The sequence below is a fragment of the Sturnus vulgaris genome, chromosome 6 (assembly GCF_052056855.1).
Source record: "Sturnus vulgaris isolate bStuVul1 chromosome 6, bStuVul1.hap1, whole genome shotgun sequence".
Classification (NCBI taxonomy): Eukaryota; Metazoa; Chordata; class Aves; order Passeriformes; family Sturnidae; genus Sturnus; species Sturnus vulgaris.
In genome coordinates this window covers 42112314-42136795 of record NC_142248.1, presented here as the reverse complement: position 1 = coordinate 42136795, position 24482 = coordinate 42112314, and the positions used below count along the sequence as shown (strand labels likewise).

Below are 24482 nucleotides of genomic sequence, written 5' to 3'. Positions count from 1 at the left end.
CAACCCAAAGCAAAAAGCATCTGCCTTGTTACAGGAAAGTCACCAAGAGAGGACTTTTCTGTTTTTATACATAAATAAAATAGAAAGGAATTTAATTCAGTCTCCTTCTAGAGCAAGAGCTGCTCCAGCATTTACTAAGAGAAGCCAGGGTTGGGGAGAGCACAGGGTCTCTAGGATCCACTTTGGAAATCACATGGACACAGGGAGTGGCAGTGCTGGGCACCACCATCAGCAAAGATAAACATGAGACTGTCCCAGGAAATTCCCCTGATGTCAGGGGGCATCCAGGTGACCTGCACAGGAAACGGGAAGAGAAGCAGAAAATCTGTGGAACAGGCACATCTGTATGCTTAGGAACCAAAACGAGGTCATTGGGAGGGCTCCCCTGGGCACCTGCAGGAACAGCTGGACTTCAGAGCTGCTCTGCCTTCTCTCTTTAATTAGCATGCTGGCTAAAATGCCCTGATGCAGGCAGAACTGGAGAACTCTACAGGCATTTCCTGCTATTTTAGTGCCCACACAGGAAGATTTAGTCTAAAAAGGGAAAACAGAGGCAAAGCATAAGGAGAGGTGACCAGGATGCTCCCTTCAATGTCATGGAAGGTTTAGGTGAGTCTGCAGTGAAATGGGGCAGTCAGGCACAGGGAGCCCTTTCCTGAGGCACAACATTCCCTTCCCTCAGCCCCAGCATGCAGGGAAAAGCTCTGGTAATCCCAAACCAGCATCAAAGCCCAGCCAGGGGAAGCATGCCTCAGATTCTGGGCTCCAGGCAGGTGACCCAGGGGGAAAGATCCCCATCCCCACAGCACCTGCACCCTGTACAGGGCACTGAGAGCCAAACTGAGGAGAACATCTCCACAGGATTGGTCTTGGACTGCCCTTGGCCACCAAACCAGGCAACTGGACTAATTCTGTGCAGAGTAGAGGAACCAGCTTTTCTGGAGCACGTTTAACCTGGGTTTTGGCTTTCCATCTTGGGCAGATGGTCTGTGCTAGTGAAGGAGACCATTCATTTCCACTGACAACAACAGGAATTGCAACCAGCAGCTCAGCAGGACTGTCCACCATGCACCAGCCCAGCCTGAGGCCACACACCAGCATGGATTGTGCTCAGAATGTGCTCTAAGGTCGACAAGCCAGGACTGCCCAGGACAGAAGATGTGACTGGAGTGGCTCGTGGTTAAGACAAAATGAAGAAAATCTCTGTTTCTGGCAACATCCTGCAAACCCAATGCCACCAAGAAGGAGGAGCACAGGCCCTGGATGTCATTAAGCAGTGGAAATCCCTGGTTTTCTAACTAATCCCTGGGCTATGTGCCAGGCTCAGTGCAGTCCCCAGAGCTCGTGTGTTGGTTCACACACCACGGAGGCACCGCCAGGAGCAGCAGGAGAACCCAGCAGGGCCTGGGTTCTCACTTGTGGAGACATGGGGGAGTTCCCTGAGGGATGTGGGGGATCCTCATTCAGCATTTCTTTTCACTTAACCCAGTCAGTTTCCCTTCAGGGAAACAATCCTCAAAACTAAATATATTTTTGAAAGAAGGAGTCAGACTAGAGACAGCAGGGAACAACTACTATTCTTGGCAATCTGAATGCTTGGACTGAAAAGAGAGCTCTCTTCCTGAGCTGTGGTAACCAAAATACCTGTTTCTTCTCCAAATCTTGCCCCAAATTTACCCATATGTCAAAATGAAAATTTCTTTCAGTCTATTACATGCTTTAAATATGCTTTACAACTCCCAGCACCACATACAAATATATACATACTGTTTTTCTTGTAGAGGAGAATTTCAAAGCAGTTTGACTCATAGTTGTCAAAAGTCTGTCTGACTTTTTCAATGGTCTTCTTGTCTGTCAGTTCACCATACATAAAACTGAAAAAAAAAAGATCTGTTTTTTTTCTAGACAAGCAACAGCATTGTTACAGTTGCATTAAATAGCAAAAGCATTGAAGATGCTATGAACTGTCATTTACCAAGGTTTAATTATGATTTACACTCCATTTAAATATTAAGAGAGTCACAAGGACACCTACAATACTGACTAACCATGACCACCTTCTTACTGTAAATGACTGCAAATAAATCCAACATAATGCTTCATTAAGTGCTTTACTGAGCATATCTTTAAGGATATATGGTTAGAAAAAGAACTGACAGCTTATGAAACCATTATCACTACAGCTGCAGGCCACGGCAGTATTGCTGTCAAAACAGAGAAAACTGAACAAAACCTCTAAAATCTCCCAAATTTTGTTCAATCCTCATGAAAATCCTTCAGTAGGAGGGATGTAAGCTACTATGGGTAAAGGCTGTGGGCTGAACCGATGGCTGCAAATCTAATCTTGTCAAGATGCATCTGGGAAAATAAGATAATTGGAATTCTTCTACTAAATACCAATACAAATAGAGGCAGGATTTAAACAGTGAGAAGCAGTGACTACAATGTGTAGCTATGTCTGCACTACTACCAAACAACCAAATTCATCCTTGTTTTCCTTACTGTAGACTGCATTTCTTTAATAGCTCAGTGGAAAATACTAAAAAGCTTTTGGAGACTCATCCCTGTCCAGGCTGAGAATATAAAAATGTAATTTTAACTCTGCTATTTCTTGCCACTTAACCATCTCATCTTTGCATTCTTTTCCAGGTCAGACCTCCAGCTGGTGTAAGCAAACCCAACCCCCTGACCTTACTTTTGACAGCCTTTGTAAGGAAACAGCCAGGCTTTTATTGTCATTCTCCCCTGGATTAAAAATAAGTGAAGGTTGCTCTGTGAAAATTCCCAACTACAGAACTGAAAGAAAATGGAACATCAGATAAAAGCTTTCAGACACTTGGATGAATATACTTTTAATTGATCAGACTTTTTTCCCCCCATTCTCTTCGTTCACAAACAGCCTGAGCCTCAGCTGAAACCTACAACAGACAACCCTGAGAATGTGGAAAGGAAAAGCTATCAGTGCCTCTGTGGTTTCAGTGCAGCTTCTCTTATTGATCAACAGACCTCCAAAGGTTCAATAAACATTTCTTTTATGTCTACTGCTCTGAAAGAAACAATAAAACAACATAGTGCTTAGAGGCTTGCCAAGCATTAGGGTACTCATTGAAGGCCAGCCCATGAATCTTTTCATCCCACAGCCAGCCCAGGGAGGCAGTGGAGCTGCTCCCACAGCAAGGTGCTGCCTGCTCTGGTGATGGCAGCATCAGAGGGGCTGCACTGCAGGTCACTGACACTGCCTCCTCACTGGTAACACAGGCACAGACAGTGATTAGAGTGGGTATTGGGAAAAACATCCCTGAAAGGGTGGTCAGGCACTGGAACAGGCTGCCCAGGAAGGCTGTGGTGATGCCTGGAAAGGCTGGCCTGGAGTAGAGACTAGACAGAGCAAAAGGAATAAAATAGGAATTTATTGAAAGGATTCACCTTGGGCAGTGCAAGAGCCTGGCTGGGGCTACACCCAAACCAAATCCCACATGCATCCTGGTCACGAGTTTTTACACTTTTATAAGTTTTGTTTCATCTTGGGGTCAATTGTCCAACCACAGCCCCAGGCTATGGAGTCTCAGCCCCTGCCTTGCCCCCTTTCCCTCACTGTTGTTTCTGATTTTTGGGTACTGGGTGTCCTTGATTCTCCAGCTGGGCAGGGATTGTTTTGTCACTACCCTGTGAAGAGACCAACACCTAATAGGAAGTTTCAGAGTTACACACTAAGCAGCAGAGATTCTGAAAAATATAAAAGCTAAAACCCAAGGCATCAGTGGAATCACCACCCCTGGAAATGTTCAGAAAACACGAGCATGTGGCACTTGGGAACATGGCATCGTGGTGGAGGTGGCAGTGCTGGGGGAGTGGATGGTCTCAAGGATCTCAGAGGTCTTTCCCAACCCAAATGATTCTGTGATTTTATAAATGGCATGGCAAAACTGTCACCTTTGGGACAGCAAAGGAGATGCCACCAGTAGCTGAAGGCAGGAAATGGTTTTACCCAGGCATGGAGCTTCATTAATGTGCTGAGTATCATTAACATGCACAGATGTCTCGAGGACAGACCTGCCTTTCTCTCCCCATTTCACCTGATAACCTTTTATACATTTATACATGAGATGACAACAAAAAGTTTGATTTTAATTTTTTTTTTACTGTGTCTTTTTTAATGCTCTGATGCATCTCTTTTTTGTTTTCTTGAGACTTAAAACGTTTCTCATAGTCCTGAAGGAAAAAACAGCAAGAATTTGTTGAAGTGCTTGATTTTACATGACTTATAATGCAGAAAGTTGTTAAAATGACAAAGCCTACTTGATGATGAGAGGTGGACGATACCAGTTAGTGCTGCAGAATATCAATCAACTTTATGTTTTAAATTACAGGCAGCTTATTGTTGCAGTAAACCTGTAATGCTCAATTCTCATATTATATTCACACATAAAGAAACATTTTAAAGGCTTCTGGAACAATAAAAACATTTTTCAGAAGGCAGTTTTTAACAGCACCAATGGAACCTCAGAGCCTTTCACTGCACAAGTTATGTAAGATTTTTGCTTATCACAAGTTTAATTCAATTTAGTCTGTCCTATTTTGTACACATGGAGGGACTCCTACTTCTTTAGTCAATCACTGTCTTTTTCTGCCTCTTTTTTTTCTTTTCCTTTTTTTCTTTTTTTTTTTTTTGTTATTTAGTGCTTGTCAAATGCCTTGAGTGCAAACTATACAAGACATAAATATCAAAACCACTCTGTAACTGAGAATCCTGCTACGTAGAAAACACACTTATCAAAGAGAAGCAAGACTTGCTGAAATACACAGAGAGAGGCACAAGCTTAGATATTTTCTCCACCCCTAAAACAGACCAGCTGTCATTTAGGATGCCTGGGCTCCCACCGTCCTCTTAAAGCATCTCCTGGCACAGAAAAGCCCCATCTGAAATTTCACACTGTGCTCCTCTGTCCTTTGCCAGGATGCAGAGCAGCAGCATCAGAGCAGGTCTGGGTTTGCAGGGCAGTAACAGATGTTTGAGAGGAATTATCCAGGGCAGAGGAAGAGTGAGGCACAGAAGGCATCCAACCCTACACCAAATTTACAGCTCTCTTCATCCTAAAGCGTTCAGGCACCAATTACAAGAGACAAACATCTGCCCAGGAGGAACAGCAAGTACAGATACACATCAATAGCTTCAAAACTCTGCAAGGTGAAGAGCTGACACCATTTCTGAGGTGCAGCTTTGTGGGTCCCATGGGCATCCTCAGTGGGGCTTCTTTGCACAGCTTTGGCACTGCAAGGACACATAAAAATCAGGCCACAGAGCTGCCATCTCAGCACCAAATCTAACACTGAAGCATCAGCTGAACACCAGTGTATGGCAGCATCACCTCCCAGAAACTGTCACTGTAGATCACAGAATCACAGAATGGTTTGGGTTGAAAGGGACCTCAAAGATCCAAATCCCCAGCCATGGGCAGGGACACCTTCCACCAGACCAGGTTGCTCCAAGCTCTGTCCAGCCTGGCCTTGAACACTTCCAGATATCCCATCCTCTGTCCCTAAATCCTGGAATTGGTCACTCCCTGAAGGCAGAAAGGGAAAACCTACCCAAACTTGTATCTCTGCCCTCCCTTCTTGCCTCTGGCCCTCATTTGCTTTGCTCACACACACATTCACACACATCAGGGAGCCAGTCCTTCCCCAAAAGCATCTCTTCCTAAAGGATGCAGCACACACGGCTCAAATGCACATCCAGCCACAAATCACAGCTGCTCGCTCCTGAAAGACCACCAATAAAAATAAAAAAAGCCATAAAGCTGCAATGCTTAGAGTAAATATATCAGCAGCCTAATCACTTTCTTGGGAATAAAGATGCACTTTGTACATTACTGGGCTCTGTGTATGCTTAATAACAGGGGCCAGAGTGGGCTACAGAAGAGCCCATTGCCTCCTGGCATGGCAACAGCTGAGCTCAGAACAATCCAGCAAAAGTGCCTTTGAACTATATTACCTAAACCCCCACTCTCTTTACTGGATCATTAGCTGGAGTTTATTTTCACCAGGATAAATGTCAAGGTGCTTTACCATGGTGTGTATAAGTTGCCAGTCTCATTTAAAGACTGTTTTAAGACTTCAACATCCACAAAACAATGCCTTTCTCACCTCAATCCTTTCTCCCAAAACCTCCCCAGCAGATTAAAAGTTCTCAAGTGCACCAAGTGGCAGCAAAAAGGCAACGGGCATACCTGCAAGTGCTACTCTTCTGCATGACGTCAGCTCGGTGGTATCCAGAGAGTTTACAAAATCCGTCATTACTATAAACTACGGGCCAGTCCACAATCTGGGCGTTTCCCAACAAAAAACTGGATTCTGAAAGGACAAGGAGCAGAAGAGAGGTTGTCAGTGGCAAAGTACAGTCAAGTCCTCCTTGTGTCACACAGCAGATGCAGAGTTATTTGTGACAGTAACTTCTGTGTTGACATTCCAGAGGGAAATCCAAATGGACATCTGAAAAGAATTAGTGATAAAACAGGATAATTGGTAATGCAAGTAGCTTCCTACACTACAAAACACTGATATAAGCCCAATGCTCTAACAATTTAGAAAGCATTCATTTATTCACAACATCTGGGCAAGATAGCATGTTTTGGTTTTATATTATATATATATCTTAAAAGCAACATTAAATTAACGAGCAAACTGAGTTTTAAATGCTGAATTGTATGAGTGCCCAAAGCTGATAAAGACTCTTTTGCTTGGAGAAGTAATTTTTTCTTCCTGGCAGGTCTGAGTCTGTTTTGCAGAACACAGCCAGTGTCCCTGGGATGAGGGAGAGAGTGCCAGGTGACGCTGGGGAAAGCAGATGTTTTAAAATTGTAGTCTATGGTAATCTTCAGTGTTTTCTTTATTTTTCCTGTTAGTTTTCAATTTCATCTTGACTACAGCTATGGAACTATATGGTCCCATTCACTGGAGCTAAAAAGCTATTAAAATGTACTATTAACAGTCATTGCTGCATAAAAATTATAGGAAATGTTCCTTTCAGTAGTTCTTGTGGGGAAAAAAAAGAGGATATTTTTACAAATTTTCCTCATAATAGCCAAAGAATGGTTATGACAACAACAGACATTTACTCAGGTGTGCATACTGTTTTTAACATAAAAGTAACACTGAGTTTGCATGAGCTACACATGCCCTACTCAGACTGTTTATAACTGTGACTGGATCGGATATTGTGCAAATATTATTCTATTGAATATGGAACATGTACTAAAAAAATAGTATTTCTATCTTTTTTTCTTTATAAGCATGAATTTTGCAAAAAATAATCTAGAGATTATTGGATTTTCTACAGAAAAGCAGATTTCAAAATATTTAAAAGCCAACCAATGGGAGAAATAGAGGTTTAGATTTTGTGTAATCTAACACTTTTACGCTCAAGGCATTTACTCGGATCCATCACAAATATTCTTTAAGCCTAAATGTCAACTTTAAAAAATTGCTTTCCTACCCACAGGAAGATGCCCTTGCTACAAACAGCAGGAGACATGGAGTAAAGCCTGAGCATTACATAAGATATCCCTGGATTCCACCAGCCCCTTCCTGCTGGGACTCTCAGGGGACATCCTAAACCGCTGGGGACCAAAGGGTTTTCTGGAGCTCATCCCACTGTACTGGCATTCCCCCCACACCTGCATCTCCACTGATGCCTAAAGATGTTTTAACTTTTTATATATTTTCATATATTTGTAGCCATGTAGATTTTTAATACACAGTTGTATACTTTTTAGTACTTTTCCTGCCCTTTCTCATAATAAGCTCTTTTCTAACACATTCTTGAAATTCTGTTTAATCTTAAGGAGAGAATTTCTGATAAGGACATTTTGTTTTTCACCAGAACTTAACAGATAAAACAAGAAAATAGGGCAAAGAAGCCCCGGGACCAATTCCAAGGGGCTGACCCAAGAGTGGGTTACTGGGGTAGCTGATTTCCTACTGGATGTACTAGCTAGATAAACTAATTAATTAACCTGATAAAAATTGTGAAAACCCTTTTTTCACGTGTGCACGGAGCTGTATTTGTGCACCTGAAAGCTTTCATTATAGAGTTGGTTTTTATCTTTTCACCTTAACACTGTTGCAAGATTTTTTCCTTTTGTCATTAGGTAGCACCTCCAGTTTGGAAAAGAGGAGACACCCCAAACCCCCCAAACCTGGGCTCTCCCCATGCCTCCCCATCACCACCACACCCCAGAAGCTGGAGATGCTGGGAGCATCAGCAATTCTGAATTTCCCGTCTCACAGGGAAACAACCCAAGGTTGCCCATTAAATTTGGGAAGATTGTCTTTATAGAATCATCTCTGGCTCAAATTCTGCTCACACATCTCGACACAAAGGGCACAGCCTGGTGATGATGCACTCAGGGATGCTCTGCACATCCCTGAGCTCCCCAGAGCACCTCAGTCCAAAGGCAGATAACCCTCCTGCCCTCCTGGAAAGCCTCTCCATCCACAGACATGAGCTCCATTGTGCATTCCCACCACGTCACTGTTTCAGGACACACAGCACACAGCAGGAGATACGTGGTGCAGCCAGATAAACAGCAGTTAATGGTTGTCTTCTATGGATTTTATACTTCTTTGCACCTGAGGGTCTCAAAATATTTGATAAGGCATTCACCAAACTGATCAAATCCACGAGAAACTTGGGAGGGGACAAAATGTAAGGCCAAGCTATTGACAAATTGTTGTGGGTTTGTTTTTCTTCTAAAATTTGAGGCAAAAAAGCCACTAGAAACATCTTGGTAGATATTAGCATTTTTAATTTTTAATGTTAGATCAGATCCATATTAGTATTAGAAGCTTGATCAGATATTAGAAGGTGTTTTCTTTTGCCCCCTTGAATTTTCCTTTACTTAATTGACTTCTTTTTTTTTACTCTTGTCTCCTAAGCAAGCAAAGCTCATTCATCCATGCTCAGCACAGGAATATGAATCATAGAATCTTTTAGGTTGGAAAAGACCTCCAAGACGATTGAGCCCAACTGCAAACCCAGCACTACCAGGTCCCCTACCAATATCTGTGTGTGTTTGTGTGTCCAATTCCAGCCAAAGGAAAACCTTGAATCAATGTTTGCCTCTTGTTAGACAACAATAAATCCAACTGCAGGCACAAAGCCACAGCAATCCATGTTTCATTAATGCTGCTGCTCACTGAACAACTTGACAAAATTGAAGGAAGAACAGGTCAGTGTCTGACCCTTTGGTTTTATTATGTACCCAAATCTCAATATTCACAGAACTCTCTGTATTTGGCCTACCTGATATTTTATCAGGACTCATTATTTTCTTCAACCAAGACACAATTAATTCGTCCCTATTTCTACAGTTACAAATCATAACTCCAGGCAGATTTAATTCTACATGAGCCAGTCCATACTCAGCTGTAAAAATCCAAACTGTGTACAGGAAACTTTGAGAGAACCTGTCTGGTTTTGACCATAATTTTATAAAATCATGTTATCACCACTAACTACTCATTGAAAGTCCATTTCTGCAGTTGGCTACAATGAGGATCCATCCACAGCCAGTTCATGGCTAAATCCATCTGCATACCTGGCTTTCATATTCCTACAGTTCAGATTCATGATTTCATGGCTAAGAAAGGTTGTCACAGTTGTTTCTTTGATTATGATTTCCATCAGTCTATGCAAATTCCACTCTGTCCAATTTCCAGCTGGCTGCCTGAACCAGGGTGACAGACAAGGACTGGAAAAAAACTCATTTTATCTCCATCTCCAGTTGCTACAGGGCAGCAAAGAATGGAGGTGTTCAGACTCCCTTCATGGGAGAGGTAACTTCTCCTTCCCTGCTCAAGTCTTCAACAGACAAAAGGGATGTTTTGTGCCTTCTTCAGAAGAAAAAGAAAAGGAGCCAACCAAAGGTCTGGGAATGGCAGGGTGATGGGCATGGCAAGGACACCAGCACTGGGATCTCCACAGCCATATTCCTGTCACATCCAATAAACAAGAACTATATTCTGCAAGTGAGTCTTTTGAAAGAATATGTTCTGTTGGGGGTATTCTCAATAACAAGTGTTTCTTAAGAGAGTTCAGCTACTAACAGCCATACCAACATCACTGAATCCAGCCACTACACCCATACCAGAACACAGGAATTCACTTTAATTGGAAAAGAAAAAGAAAGATCACACCAGGGATTGCCAAGGATAGCTAAAGTTATGACTGGCATAAATACAGCTGATGTCAGCTGTGAGGTGCTGTGAAGTAATACTTGTGCAATATCCATGCTGTGGCCAAGAAAGGAAAATCTCTTTAAGCAAAGCTCCCAATCTCACAAGTATTTTTCTACAGAAGCTGGGGACTTCCCCAGTGGTCAGTGAGACACTGGTCACTGCTGAAAGCAGGACAGTAACCCTGGCAGACTCCGGTGTGATCCAGCACATGGTGAAACTCCAGGAACCTGGGATCCAGCTGACCATGGTGCAGTATCTCATACTCTGAAAACACTTCCATGCAGCTAATTTCAAAACTCACACGATGATTATCCCAAAATCTCTGGTGATGAGCACATCACAATCCTTCTCGGATTTCTCTGATGCACTGAAAGTGCATGTCCACGTCCCATTTCCTTACAGATAAAAAGTCAATTTTTATGATTTCTAATCTTGTCTTGATGTCATTGCCTCCACTAGCCATCCTCTCCACCCACTGCCCTTTCTGATGCACCGTAGGGAGCCCAAATCAGAACTCTGTAGGTTGTGCATGCTCCTTGACCTGACACCTCTCAACACCAGTAAGGAAAGCAGGGTCTGCCAGCAGACTCGTCTGTCTCAGAGTTGCCAGATTCATCTCAGGAAGGCAGCAGGCTTTTTATTAGCTAACATAACTCTCATAACATATTTACAAGGTTTAATGCTGATGGCAAGGAAAGAGGGTATTAGAGGCATACAGTCAGCAAAACTTCAGGTTGGAAAACACCAAATTGAGGAAAACAATTTTTTAAAAGGCTCTGCATTCACTGTTGCCACGATTCTATTTTGTAAAAAGGCTCTTTTGTATAAAGGCAGCCTATGCTGTAGAGCAGCAAGCCTTTAATCTTACTCTATCTTGCAGTAGCTAGCACTCAACACAGTGCTGAGCCTTGTGTTTGTTATTAAAACGAAATAAAAAGACCTCAGTGTGCGAGCAATTTTTTAACTAACAAAATGCCTAAAGCGGTGTAAAATTCATGTTATGTAATGACAGGAGAGCAAGAACAGCTAAATCATTCCAGGAGATATGCTTAACCAAGTGAGAAACGTTGTCTCTAATCATTTTTTTCTCAAGAATGCTTGGGTACCACTTGCAACAAAAATTGTTTAAATCACTGTGTTTGAGAATTCCCTCTCTTCCCAAGAAACTGACAGCTGACCTTTTTTAGAAAGGTCACCACTGAAAAGATGCTCTAAAGAAAGTAAAGTAGTAGCAGAACACAAACAACAATAATGATTATAATAACAAAAAGAAGCACCGTTTCCATCTAGGAACAAATTCCGGACTCAATCAACTTTACACAGAGCTGTCCTTCTGAACAACCACTGCACAGCAAAGGCAGCTCAGACCTCGTGGGGGCAGGGAAATATCTGGAATTTGCCCTTTTTTTGCAAATATGAAAGCCCCAAACCACTTCATCTGCTGTCAGTTGATTCTCCTCAAAACTGCACAGGGTCAGCATATTGCTGCAGACTTGTTTAGAGCACCTTGGAAAACTGGTGGTGCTCCTCTGTGGGTGTACTCGAGAGGGGTGTACTAAAAAAGTTCTCCTTTTTAATTTTCTTAGCTTTCCTGAGCCAGTCTTGGCCCTGCCAATACCCAGTGTTACAGCCTGTGTGACTCCAGCCACGTGCTCAAGATGTGCTGTGTCCCCATGGAATACAGAGGAAGATCCTAAGCCCTCTTGGAGGACACAGCCCTCTGAAATCTGCCTCAACAGGCACCAGAATCCCTCCAGCTCTGAGGCTGGCTGCAGACAAACCTCTGTTCTTAAAGCAGCAACCTCCACCAGCACTTTGTACTCCTGTCTGTAAAACCACAGTGCTGTTTTCTAACAAAGCTGTAATTTCCCCAGTGTCTTTAAAGCATGCAAAACATCAGTGTCATCCAATTTACCCAGTACATTAAGCGTTGCTTGCCTGAAAAAAATAAACTCTCAAAGGACTGACTCTTTACGTCACCTTTCTGTGCCAGTGCTGTCTTTATTTAATACTCATATTTTGAAGATGCAGCGAGGGCTAAACCCAGAGCAAGGTGTCATCACACTAACTATGCTGAAATTATCCACTTCCTGCCCCAAAAACTGCTTCTCAAATAAAACAGAAGACAAATAATCCAGCACTGGCTGAAATATTAAATCCACGTGTAAGTCACTCAGCTGGGAGCACAGCAGCTTTCAGCAACTTAGCAAGCAAGCTCAGGAAGAAAAATTAGGGTCTGCCTGAAATTTATCACCTCAAAACTTAGAAAATTAACTGCAATCATCTGGAATGTGGAAGCCCACAAACAGCCCTTGCCTTTACTGTGGCACATCACTGACCCCAGGAAGAGCTCTGAGGCAATAAGGACATGAGAGCATCTCTATGAATTACCTGAAAAATGACATTTCATACAATTCTGATCGCAGTTTCTCCCTCACACATCCATTTATCCTAGAATTAAACTAACCCTCACCTATCCCAGTTACCATCGAAATGCCACTGCTGAATCTGCTCTCTATTAAAATTATGCAAAACACAACATAGATGTACTGAGACTAAATTTAAACTGGAGCATGCTGTAGCTCTCACTCAAGGCACACAGGCACCCTCAGGGAGAGCCAGAATCCAGACTTCCAGCTTCATACAAATGAGAGTTCTGCCTTCCCATTCCCAGAGGAGAAAACTGTGGTAACAGGAGCTCTTCAGACACGGAGCTCCTCTCGCACACACTGAGCCCGCAGCGAGTTCTGGCTGCAGTTCCACACAGCCTGGCTGCTTCTCAAAAAAACCTGTTTGGGCAGAAAATGGGCTGCATCCCCTGTGCTCTCCTCTCTGTGCCAGTGGCTGAAGCAAAGCTTTCCACAGGACTCATCCCAGAACCCGTGCTGGGTGTGGAGTCAGGCTCTGGCCACTTGGGATACCCAGGGCTTAGCAGTTACAATAGCCAGCCCCCTGAGTGTGCTGATTAAACAAGTATTGTCCTTTCTTTTTATCTGAAAAGCAGATTATTGGAGTACCAACTCCAAAATCTTCTATTATTTAATGTTATCAAATCAGAAAATCCTATTTCCTTCAGCTATCCAAGAGAATAACTTAAAATCCCACTTCACCACCAGACAGCACCATGTAAAACAGGCTAATTAAATGTATTTCCACTTCCTGGCATTATTCTTTGGCTGTATACTCCTTCCAACTGCAATATGTAAACCTAAATGTTTCTTAAAAAAAAAAAAAAATCAATTTAATTTTTTTTTCTTCTCCCAGGTTTCAACATTAACCTGGGAATGCAGCAGCTCTTGCAGTGACCTCTTGTGGCAAGTGCTCAGCAGCACTCAAATTTCCTGCAAAAGGAGAGGATGGATACCTCTCCCACCATCCCACCAACCACAGGACAAAAGATAAAAAAGAAAAAAAATAAGAAGAAAATTAAATATAATAATAAAACGAGGAATTAAATGAGGAAGGAAGGAAGGAAGGAAGGAAGGAAGGAAGGAAGGAAGGAAGGAAGGAAGGAAGGAAGGAAGGAAGGAAGGAAGGAAGGAAGGAAGGAAGGAAGGAAGGAAGGAAGGAAGGAAGGAAGGAAGGAAGGAAGGAAAAGCAAAGTCACAGTTAGAAATAAAACCACAAAGCAGCTAATCATATCTCAAGGAAATCCAGCTTTTCCTTTTGCTAACAATATGGCATTCTTTAAGTTTCTAAATTAATTAAATGGCTTAATTAAAGAGCTTCCATAACTGTTTTTTAAAGTAAAAATAAACATTTTAGACCATGCAGAACTCCCCCAATTTCAGCAGCAGAGACGCTTAATCTGTCTGTGCTCAGCAAGCCCACTAGAAAAGCAAGGAAAACAGGATGTCTGCAGTTGCAAAGCCCTCACATATGTCATCTAGTAATGCTTGTCAGTGTAAAAATCCACTTTGCACTGATTTGCGTGTCAGCAAGCACCCTGCAGGAACTGCAGGAGGATCCCTGTGCCTTCGAATGCCAAAGAAAGCCCTGAAGACATGAGCACCTTGGTGATCCCTTCAATAACTTCTGAGCTCAATTGGAGGATGGAAACTTTCAACCCATGTCTGCTTCTATGCAGGGATTTAGGGAACTGCTGAGCTCAGCATTTTTCTCAGAGGATCCCAAGTGACAGACATCCACTAAACTCGAAGTACTTTGCTTTAAAGAACTTTCTCTGTGCAGCATGTGTAGTTTAATTGGTGCCAGATGAAGATGCATCTTGTTTTAATATAGGGGAGAGAAACACAAGTGTATCATGTCCCACATCCCTGCCTGGAAAACAGGAACCCTACATGAGCTAATAAGAACAGAAAAGACAAGAAACACTTATTTTATCTGTAATACCAGTGGAATAAAAATTTAAAAGGTGTCTTACTGCTAGAGATGTGACACTTGTTTCCTCCCCCTTTCCAGGGAACCTGCCTTTACAAAAATCACCTGTGAACAGACTGATCCTTTCCCCATCAGTCACAGGGACCCAGCAGGGCATGAAGGTCTGTGGGAAGGAACTGCTTTTTAGGAACATGGCATAAAGCTGAAAAAGGCCAGTAATTAAATGCTAGATTCATTAAAACTCACGCTGAAATTCCCATATAAGCCTTACAGAGCTAAGATTTCATCCCAGTGTCAAAATGCATTTGTGAAAGACCCACTTTCATTAAGAAGCTTTTAAGAGTTATTGCAACAGAAACAATACCCAATAATGATGATTCTTATCATAAAGATAAGATTATATACATTTTTTCACTAAATTCATCCCCCTTCCAAACTGTTAGCAGTCTTTATTGTGGATTGCTGCCAGGTCCCAGAGTCACCCTTTCCACAAATTCATGCTCTACCATTAAAAGCAAATTATGCCATTAACATACACTTGATTTTTCTGTTGGTAGAATTTGTGAAGGCAAGACAGACTTGCATGGCTCAACTCGCTGGATGACTCTGCCCATGGGACAGGTCCATAAATCCCAGTCCTGATCCAGACACTTGCCCAATTCTGTACCCTCTGCACTTCCACAATGCTGAGCACAGGTCAGTATCAGTAGGAGCTCTAAATGCACTGAAGAAGTGAACAATAATATCAGTAATAACAGGCACAGCCTGCTGAGAACATCTTGGGAGAGAACATTGCCCTTAGGATGGTCCTTATTAAACATCCCAAATACTAATGGCAGTAAAAGGCAGACACCTTAATGTGATTTAACCAGTGCTCTCACAAAACACCTTTCAGCTCAGCAAAACACCTGGTGCTCTTGAGATCTAGGGCACAGCCAAGGCTGAAGCGAGATCGTATCAATCTTTGTGAGCCTCAGATAAGCCTCAATGTATTTTCACTGTGCTTTAGAAGGAGAAAAATAAAAAAAAAACATTGCAGAGAGTGCACTGAGGTTACCCTGAAGACAGGTCTGCTTGTCCCTTTTACCAACCACAGCAGCCCTAAGGACAGACCCTGCTGCTCCCCGTGGGCTTTGACTCTCCTTAAGCGGAGCTCAGCTGTGGTGAGGGCAAAGACCCTGCAAAGCAGAGGCTGCCATGCACCACCCCATGCTTTGGGAAGCACCTGCAACCTGTGATGCTGCCCAGACACCGAAGCTCAACACTGACCTAAAGCACTTCACAAGCTCCAAGGCATGAAGTCATCTCCAAAAGAGATTTCCCCAGGCAAGGTGACACCCGTGGGACCTCTCCGTGGCTTTGGCAGCTGCTCCATCCTTCCCAAACACGCTGGCATGGAGAGGGGCATCCAGCAGGGCAGCCCAGCTCTCCCACTCTCCAACACAGAGGGCAAAGAGCCATGGTCACCCCGTTTCATGGCCACCCAGGTGACAGCCACCCCTCTCCTTTCTGCTCGGCTCCTTGGTGCTTTGCTCATGGCTGCACACTGTGAGCGCTTCTCCCACAATTTTAACCTGATGAGCAGCCAAAAAGCTGAGGCAAAAAGGAAGGGTTCTCAACATTCCTAAAGAGAAAGTGCCTAAAGAATGTTGAAAATTCGATATATGATTGCTTTTAACACCAAGATAGACACCACACCAAGCCTGCACACCATGTTCCCGCTACACATGCTCCCAGTCCTGACTTTCCACATTTTAAAATTATTACAATTTTGTCTACAAATTTTGTTATTAGGATCCATCTCTGGTAACTCTGAGTAATTTGTCTCCATCAACACTTCATTTTGAAGCCATTGCTTCTATTTCACCTGAAGAAGAGACTATCTGCTGAAATACCTGCCTGATTTTTTCCAGCAGTACCTGTAGCCTAATAGAAGTTATTACCCGTATCTACAAACCTTCTCTTGGTTGTTAAAAAAAGACTTATGATCAAGAAGTGCAATGTGATTGCATAAACGTGACAAATCTCAAAGGAGAATGTTCCTGAACCAGGAACGGTGACAGAAAGGCTTTTGGGGGGAATGCTGAAGATGTACTTTAAAAAGCAATTATCAGTCTTTCCTCCATCCCATTCCTCAAACTATCAATGAAAAATCCCTTGGAACTTGGTGAATCCAAGTCAAGAAACAAACCCAGCAGAAAGCCAGCAGACCAAATCCTTGTCTTCTACCAAGCACTGGCAGGAGATACTTGAACCAGATTTGCTCCACTGTATACTATTAAGTTTGGATTAAACAGTACTGAATCCAATGAAAATTACTATTTCTATAAAGGAAAAATAAGGCTATGTCCTGGATGACACAAATAAGAACTAAATCATATTTCAGCTCACAACACTGACAACTTACATGAGTTAAATACAAATTCCCAATCTACTTTCCTCTTTGTGTCCAACAGGGAAGATTTACCTCTCTAGCTAGCACCATGCTTAGACATCATCAGTGGCACAGAAAAAGCAGAATGAGTGACCAGATCAGCATGATTTATGCTCCTAAATTAGACCAGGTTAAAAACTGGAGGGGATACATGCTTTTAAAGTATAATTTTCAAAAGCCTTCTGAGCTTTTCCAGTTTTTGATATCTCAAAGCTTTACTGAGCTTTCACCAGGGAGGATGTGTGATTTAATTAGAGCATGATACAAAACCATGGCATCCCCAAATCATGCTCCCAGCCCTGCCACCGACATGCTGTATGACCCAGGGAAATCAGTTGTGGTGCCCCAAGCCCCCATTTACGCCACAATTTGATGAACAGGTTGAGAAAGCCTCTGTGTGTCCTCTTCCACAAGGAGCCATGAAGTGTAATTAAATTCCACCCAACACTTTGAAATTGTCAGAGGCAAAGTGCTATATAAATGCCTATTAATTAAGCCTGCATTTAATATCCTGGGAAATAAATACACTGTTGAGGGAAACCAGCTCTTGGAGATCGTGCAGCTACAGGGTTTGACAAGGAGTCAGCTGCCGACCATAGAACTGACAGAGGCAACATGAGAGGGAGGAAGCCCCCCAAAAACGGCTCAATACAAAGCTGGCCTTTTAACACACAACATTTTAAAACAAATTCCAACTCCTCGTCCCACTCCTGCTCATGAGAAAAATCCATGAATCACCAATTCACTACCTGCTGTCAAAATCCACTCCAAGCCAGCACACCAGACCACACTGGTGTGACTGTGAGGTACATCCAGCACTGTGCAATATGGAAAGGTGGAAAGGAACATTTCTCAGCACAATTTTACAGCCCATTGGTGTCTTGATTAATACTAAATGTAGTAACTCTTCTCAATCTGAGAATTCTCTGCTCACCTTTCCCACTCCTGTCCCCAGGTGTGCGCTGGCACAGCAGTGCTTCCCCATAGCAGCATCACCTTAAACTTGGGCTGACCAAGGAGTTATCTTTTAGCAAACCCAAAGCCAAGCTCTCCTACATTTGTGCAAACACTGTGTCTCAGTAGTTATGTGCCAGTGCAAAAACGACATTAAAAAATGAATGTAACTAGCAGAGGACTTCCCTAAAGCAGCATCTACATCAGCACACCCAAAGAGACAGAGGGCTGCAAGCACATCGTAACTTTAATGGAGCTGTGTACAGTGCTCTTGATTAGTGCTTTGCACTAGAAAGGGAGAAATTAATTCCAGCAGCAAGGAATGACTGGGTGCCACACAGTCCTGAACTAGCCCTGTAAATATTCACCTAACAGAGGAGCCGTAAATGACCAACTGCAGACAGTTCTTCACCTATTTGCTCAGCCACAGGATTACCATCATCCAAACCACAGTCACTCCCTCACCGCTTTCCCGGCACCTTCGCCACAGACTTTAAAGTGTCACAGAATTGCAAAAAACTTTGAACCCCCCGAGTCCTAATTGTTACAAAACTAAAGAACAAGAAAAAGGTGGGGGGGGGAAGCAAAAAAAAAAAAAAAAAGACCCGATGAGTGGAGGGGATGATGATTTATTGTCTCATAGAAGAGAAAAAGGTTCAAATTGGCAGTAGCGATCGCGATGTGAGAAGTGCGGGGAGACGGGGTAAGGACCGCGAGGTGATGCTCCGGAGGGGATGCGCGGATCCCGTTCCTTGAAGGCACCGCTCTGGCACCGACCCACCAGCGCGGCAACGCCGGGGCGAGAAGCCGGAGGCACGGAGGGATGGATGGATGGATGGACGGGCAGACGGAGGCATGCGTGACAGGGGACATCTCTCACCGCTGGAGCGCCGGACGATGTTCTCCAGGAAGGTGTTCTGCGGTGCCACCAGCCCTCTCTTGCCCCCCGGCATCCTGCAGCGCCGGGCTCGGGGGCCGGGGGTGCGCGGCGGCAGCGGCGGCGGCGGCGGCGGCGGGGGGGGGCCGGCGGCGGCGGCGGCGGCGGCGGCAGCGCCCGGTGCCCGTGAGTCGCGCAGGGGCGGCCGCGGCCGCTCATGGTAGAGGCGCCCCCGCGGCGGCTGCAGCGCGGTCTGGGGCCGCGCCGCGCTCCGCGCTCCCAGCGCCGCGCCCGCCCCCCCTGCGCCTGCGCGCCCGCCCCGCCGGGCCGGGGGATGCCAGGGCACGGGGGGGACGGGGGGAGGCGGGAGGGGATGGGGAGGATACGGGGGGATACGGCGTGGAGTCTGCCAGCATCCCCCCCGCCCCGCCGAGCATCCCCCTCATCCCTCCGAGCATTCCCCGCATCCCTCCGAGAATCCCCTGCGCCCCTCCGAGCATCCCCCCTGCCCCTCCGAACATCCCCCCCGCCCCTCCGAGCATCCCCCGTATCCTTCCGAGCATCCCCCCTGCCCCTCCGAGCATCCCGAGCATCCCCCGCGCCCCTCCGAGCATCCCCCCCTTCTCTGCTTCCCCGCGAAGTTCTGCCCTGAGCGAAACTCACGCAACCCCCTCCAACCCTCCTGGTTTTGCATCTGTACATTGTTTTGTTTGTGGTTGTTCTTTGGGGGTTTGGGGTTTGTTTGTTTCTTCCCCAGCTGTTGGGTTTGAAGGAAAACACTCGGGAACGCTTGTGTGGCACACTGGAAGGCGGCCGCGCTTCGCCCGCAAAGATAAACGCAAAGTGCAACGCAACGTGTTAAATGCCACTATCCCTGCCTGAAGCCATCAAGATATTTATTGGAGGATTCCCCCCTCTCTCCGTGCGAGGCAACAGGAGGCGGATTTGGGGTGGAAACCTCTTTTCTCCTCCTATTCAGGGACCAGGCTCGGCTGCGCCGGAGCCCCAGAGGAGCAGGTGAGTCAATGCCGTGAGATGCCACACCCGAGTTTCTGGGTAAGCTTTGCCCATTCCTGCCCCAGCTGCCGTCTTTCCTCCAGCCGTTTCTTGACTAGGATAGTATTTTTTAAAGCTATGGATAGTAAAATCCTGGAAGGAATTTCTCCACCTACTGCTTCTGCCGATTTTGCATGCTGCTGCAGACAGGAGAGGATCGTAGAAGGAACTAAGGCATGGAAAATCAGTGTTTGTCCAGAGCAGGAGCATGCTCTGCAGAGCACATCCCCGTGTGCCGCACACTCCTGCCCTGGTTGGCACAAGCAGCAGTGCTTCTCCCAGGGGACATCATTCCACTGTGGAAAAATCAATTTATTTATTTATTCATCCTGCTTGAAGCACCTGCTTCTTCCTGTGCTTGAGTCTTGGTCCAGCAAGTCACGCTGAGGTCACCTGCACCCCATGGCTTAAAGTTTAAAATCTCTGCCACACCAGGAGCTGTTGCTGGAACAGTTCTTTCCTGAGTGCCAGTACTGCTGTCCCTGGAAAACGTCTGGTTTTCCTTTCATTTAAATAAATGCAGATCGAAGCAGCTCAATTACAATCGGTTTGGGCATGCTGACAGAAAACAAGTTTGAGGTGTGAACCACACCCGATTTGTCAAACATTCATTGTTTTCCCCCCAGGTCTGGCATCTTCAGGGTTTTCCTTAGAGTGATGTGGTTTAAAATATGCTCCGGCTGAGCGCTGTCCCGAGGTACAGCGAAATTTTGCTCCCGGTAATTGGAGGGTGGAGGGCAACACCTTTGTGCTCAAGTGAGCTGTATCTCACCTAAACCACCAGCGCACAGGCAAATACTGTGAGACTGATCTGTCTGGCCAGTGCTGCCAGGACCTCTGCTCCCCAGTTCCCTCTCTCCTAACCAATCTGAATTTTTCTACTTATTTCCCAACCTCATTTTGAAACCAAGACTTGCTACTTGCCCTCCCACTCCCCTTTTCATCAAAAGCCTTCTTGTTCACTCTTTCCACTAAACTTTTCTGTTCTGATGTGGCAGCCATGCCCAACAGTCACTCCATCCTCCCTGCTCCACCTCCTCAACTTCGGATCCCTCTTCTGTAACTTCTTTTGCTTTATTTCCAGTGGCACTAATTAAACAATAGGTTATGGAGAGGGACAAGCTCCAAAAACCTATCTTTTAATGTCACAGACGTCAGATAGAAATGGCAAGACGTGGTGGGATGTTTCTATACCAAGGCTGCAAAAAACTCCAGAGGACACTTCTTTCTTTTCCTGGAATGTTGGAAGAGGCTAAAGATAACCTTGAAAAGAAGAGTCTGACAAAGAAAGCAAACTGGGAACTGCAAGAAACTCTTGTCTTCTTTTAGGAATCTTCGAACTATGCTTGGAAACAGCATCGAGCCACCACGCAGGAAACTGTCAGAAGGGTTTGAGGTCAGTGTAAGTAGGAAAAAGACAACTAGGCAGCTTCTTTCCACATCAAAAATACCCCAGTCTCAACCAGCTGTTCTTAAGTGTGACAGAAAACCCACTGTGATTTAAAATGCACGGGGCTTTTTTTTCCCCAGAATAGGTAAGTCAAAATAGTTTCAATTTTAAGGAATTAATTAATTGTTAAAACATTAAAAAGAAAAAGAAGTCTAAGCTAAATGTAACAACATTCCTGATGGATGATCAGAGCACTCCTAGTTCTTCTTTCTTCCTGGCTTGCAAGCTTTATTTCTTTAAGGGAAGAAACTAGTTTTCCTTTCCTAAAAGGAAAAAGGCAAAAAGGGAATGAGCACATCACTGTGCCGGAGTAAAAGTAATCACGAGTCCTTCATCTTCTGCTTCACAATTTCTTCACTTCTGAAGTTTGAAGCATCTGCTCAGGGTGATTTACCCCTTTTCTGGTATTTCTACAAAAGGCACAATACCCCAAATCCACCCAGCAGTGGGCAAGCACTGAGCTCCCACAGCAAGTGGAGACAGCACACGCTATGAAGTTCAGCTGCGTGTGGTGAAGAGCTGACCCTTGGAATCCAAACCTACAGGAGAGGGTTATTTTACTTCAGGGACTATTAAACATTTCAGAACTGGTTCTTATTCACAGCACAGAGCTTTAAATGTGTCTTCTGTGAATTTATGAATTGAAGAATCATCGCTCCCAGGGCTCCTAGAAGAGAAGGGAGACACAGAGCAGCATAAACAGGTCAGGCACTGATCCAATCCAATAGCCTGAGTCATTGGAACATCCGAGCTGCTGAACAGATGCACATTTCCTTTGCTCTCAGTGCTGTGTGTAACAAGGTGAGTCAGGTTCCCTGGGACCACCCTGGGGACCCGGTGAGACTCACCTGCGTAGGTCTAAAAATATTGTGAGCAGAACTGAGTCATGGAATACCCTTGGCAAGGCTCAGAGCTGTTTTCTACCCCAGGTGCACACAGAAGGCTTTCCATTCTAAAAACCATCATCAAGATGACCATGGGCTTGTGTTATGAACAATGTGATTCGTACATATGAACTCCAAATCAGCAATATTTGACTTCCAATGACCTACAGGTATTACTGTAACAGCAGCTCAAGTGGGAAACAGATGCCAGAGAGAGACATTTGAAGGATGTTAAATGGTGGAAAAGCAGGTAGATTATTCTGCTTAAAGGCCAAAGAATTTGCACGAAAGAATGTGACAGAAGAGACATTTCTGCTAAGAGGCATGAGACCCCTAATAAATCTTTCTCATGAGTAAAGTACATCTGTTGTCAGATACTGGAGTGGGACAACAGGGGAGCTCATACTGCAACTTTTTCTCCTCAGCAAGGAGGACTATAAAGTCCGGGGTTCTTTTACTGGGTCCAAAAACCCAAGAACTCTGTGGGTGGTTGTCAGAAATCTTCAGGAAGAAAAGCAGCATCTCTGAGCCCACCATCCTGCTCACCATGAAGGTGGAATCTGAGGCTGAAAGTTGCTGAGGGGATGGTATCACTTCTGCATTTCTGCACTGCCTTCAGAAAGCCTTCAGAAAGGAGACAATACCTCTGCTCATAGCAGCACCTGATAATTCCAGGAAAAAAAATACTTAGATGACAAAAAATAGAGAGGAGAAGAAAATAAATTGCTGTTTCTTTCCTAAAAATAAAAAATTGCAGTTTCTTTCCTTCCTTCTTTTGGGGGGTTTTGCTTCTTACTTACCCCATTACAAATTTGAAGAAGTACTTTGGCAGACAGGAAATCAATAAAAACTTGACAAAAGTCACTGCTTTTGGTATAAAATTGATGGAAAGTATTGATGAAACCTCAGACCTAAAGTACTCGCTGGATTCTAATTTGGCACCGATGAGAATTCTTTATTCTCTGTTGTGTTGGGCAAGTTAAGTCTGGACAAGTAGACCTGGAAGTTATGAATCTCCTGTCCCTCAGTCCCTTTGGCAGTACAAAGCGAAGGAATGGGAGGCAGCAGCATTCAGCTGAGTCAAGCACACAGGAATTAGGAAGAATTAAGGCTCCCTATGTATCCTGCACCTGGGATGCACTGAGGATGGCTCAGTGCATGGATAATGGCTAAGCCTTTCCCTTTTACACTTCTCATTCAACATGGCCCTGTGCCACATTCCTGGGACCCCAGCCAACCTCTGCTCAAGTATGGCATGATTAATTTTTTTCTGCTTGGTGCTCACCACTAATCTGCTGGTGCTTTGTAGGCACCATTCAATATCTTCTGCATTTTACCCCGTCATACTGGGATCAGACAGGAAACTGGGGCACAGGGAGATTAAGGTCAAAATGGTCAGGGAAATCACAGTGCCCATCTTGAGACACTCAGGATCTTTTAGCAGAGGAGTCCCAGTTCAGCAGGAGTTTATGCACTCAGTGTCTGGAGGCTTTGGTTACAGCTGTGAGAGCAAAGCACTTCTCCAGATCACAACCTCTGCATTCCCCATGAGCTTATGGAAAATACAGGAAGAATGGGCAGTGGGAGACCCTAGGTTTGAATGACTTGCAGAGCTTCATGGAAGATCCCTGTTTGACAGGAGATTGAACAGTAACAGCTCTTGCTTGCCTTTAACATGACACTTTTTATAGCCCTTGCCTGATTATTTCATGGCTTTCATTTTCTCTAATGGGCACACCAAAGATATTACAGGCCAAAGTTGCACACAAGTCAGAAGAAGTCACTGGGGGAGGTTTATACACAGACATGCCTGAAATATTGTGGGGAATGTAACTGAAGACTGTTGCAATGCACGGACATAAGGTCAAAAGCAACCCAGGCATTATATGGGCATTACCTCTCTCTGGAATGGCTAGAAACCCAATTTTTCTTTTCCACAGTCTTTTCTTAAGCCAGAATCAGACACTTGGGAAAAGAGCCTTTAAAACATTATCATTTTATTAATGTTGTTTTTCATATTCCTTCACCTGCAAGGTCTGTGCTTCAGTTATCATGAGTCCAGCTGTGCAGTCACAGGGAGCCATTAAAGCTTCTGAAACGACCTAAAATAACACCTTGAACTGAACAGCATCAAAACTTTCAAAGTCCATTATCACAGCATCAGGCAGGTGCTGCAAGGTCCAAACCAAGACTCGTGTGTACCTTCTCCCTGGAAGAAGGGAAATCCCTCATTTTCAAGGGTACAGAGCT

The 24482-nt window shown here is 44.5% G+C and overlaps 1 protein-coding gene and 1 long non-coding RNA gene across 7 annotated transcripts in view; one reads left to right on the top strand and one right to left on the bottom strand.

Moving 5' to 3' along the window:
- The window catches only part of KCNH5 (potassium voltage-gated channel subfamily H member 5), a 55243-nt gene extending 36304 nt beyond the window's left edge, over window positions 1-18939 (bottom strand). The window contains exons 1-3 of the mRNA XM_088166609.1: window positions 18846-18939; window positions 6228-6351; window positions 1768-1874 (exon numbers count right to left, since the gene is read on the bottom strand). Coding sequence (XP_088022735.1) covers window positions 1768-1874; window positions 6228-6351; window positions 18846-18918 — 304 coding nt within the window. The 5' untranslated portion in view covers window positions 18919-18939. The remainder of the gene's footprint in view (window positions 1-1767; window positions 1875-6227; window positions 6352-18845) is intronic.
- A 281-nt stretch (window positions 18940-19220) lies between these two features.
- Window positions 19221-23096, top strand: LOC148223454 (uncharacterized). Of its 6 annotated transcripts, none has more exons than XR_015804276.1 (3): window positions 19369-19859; window positions 20525-20595; window positions 21050-23096. It is a non-coding gene; the product is annotated as an uncharacterized LOC148223454 (long non-coding RNA). The 6 variants fall into 6 exon arrangements; XR_015804278.1 differs by lacking the exon at window positions 20525-20595 and having other exon boundaries at window positions 19373-19859; window positions 20983-21294; window positions 21768-23096; XR_015804279.1 differs by lacking the exon at window positions 20525-20595 and having other exon boundaries at window positions 19377-19859; window positions 21228-21294; window positions 21768-23096.
- Window positions 23097-24482: the final 1386 nt, after the last annotated feature.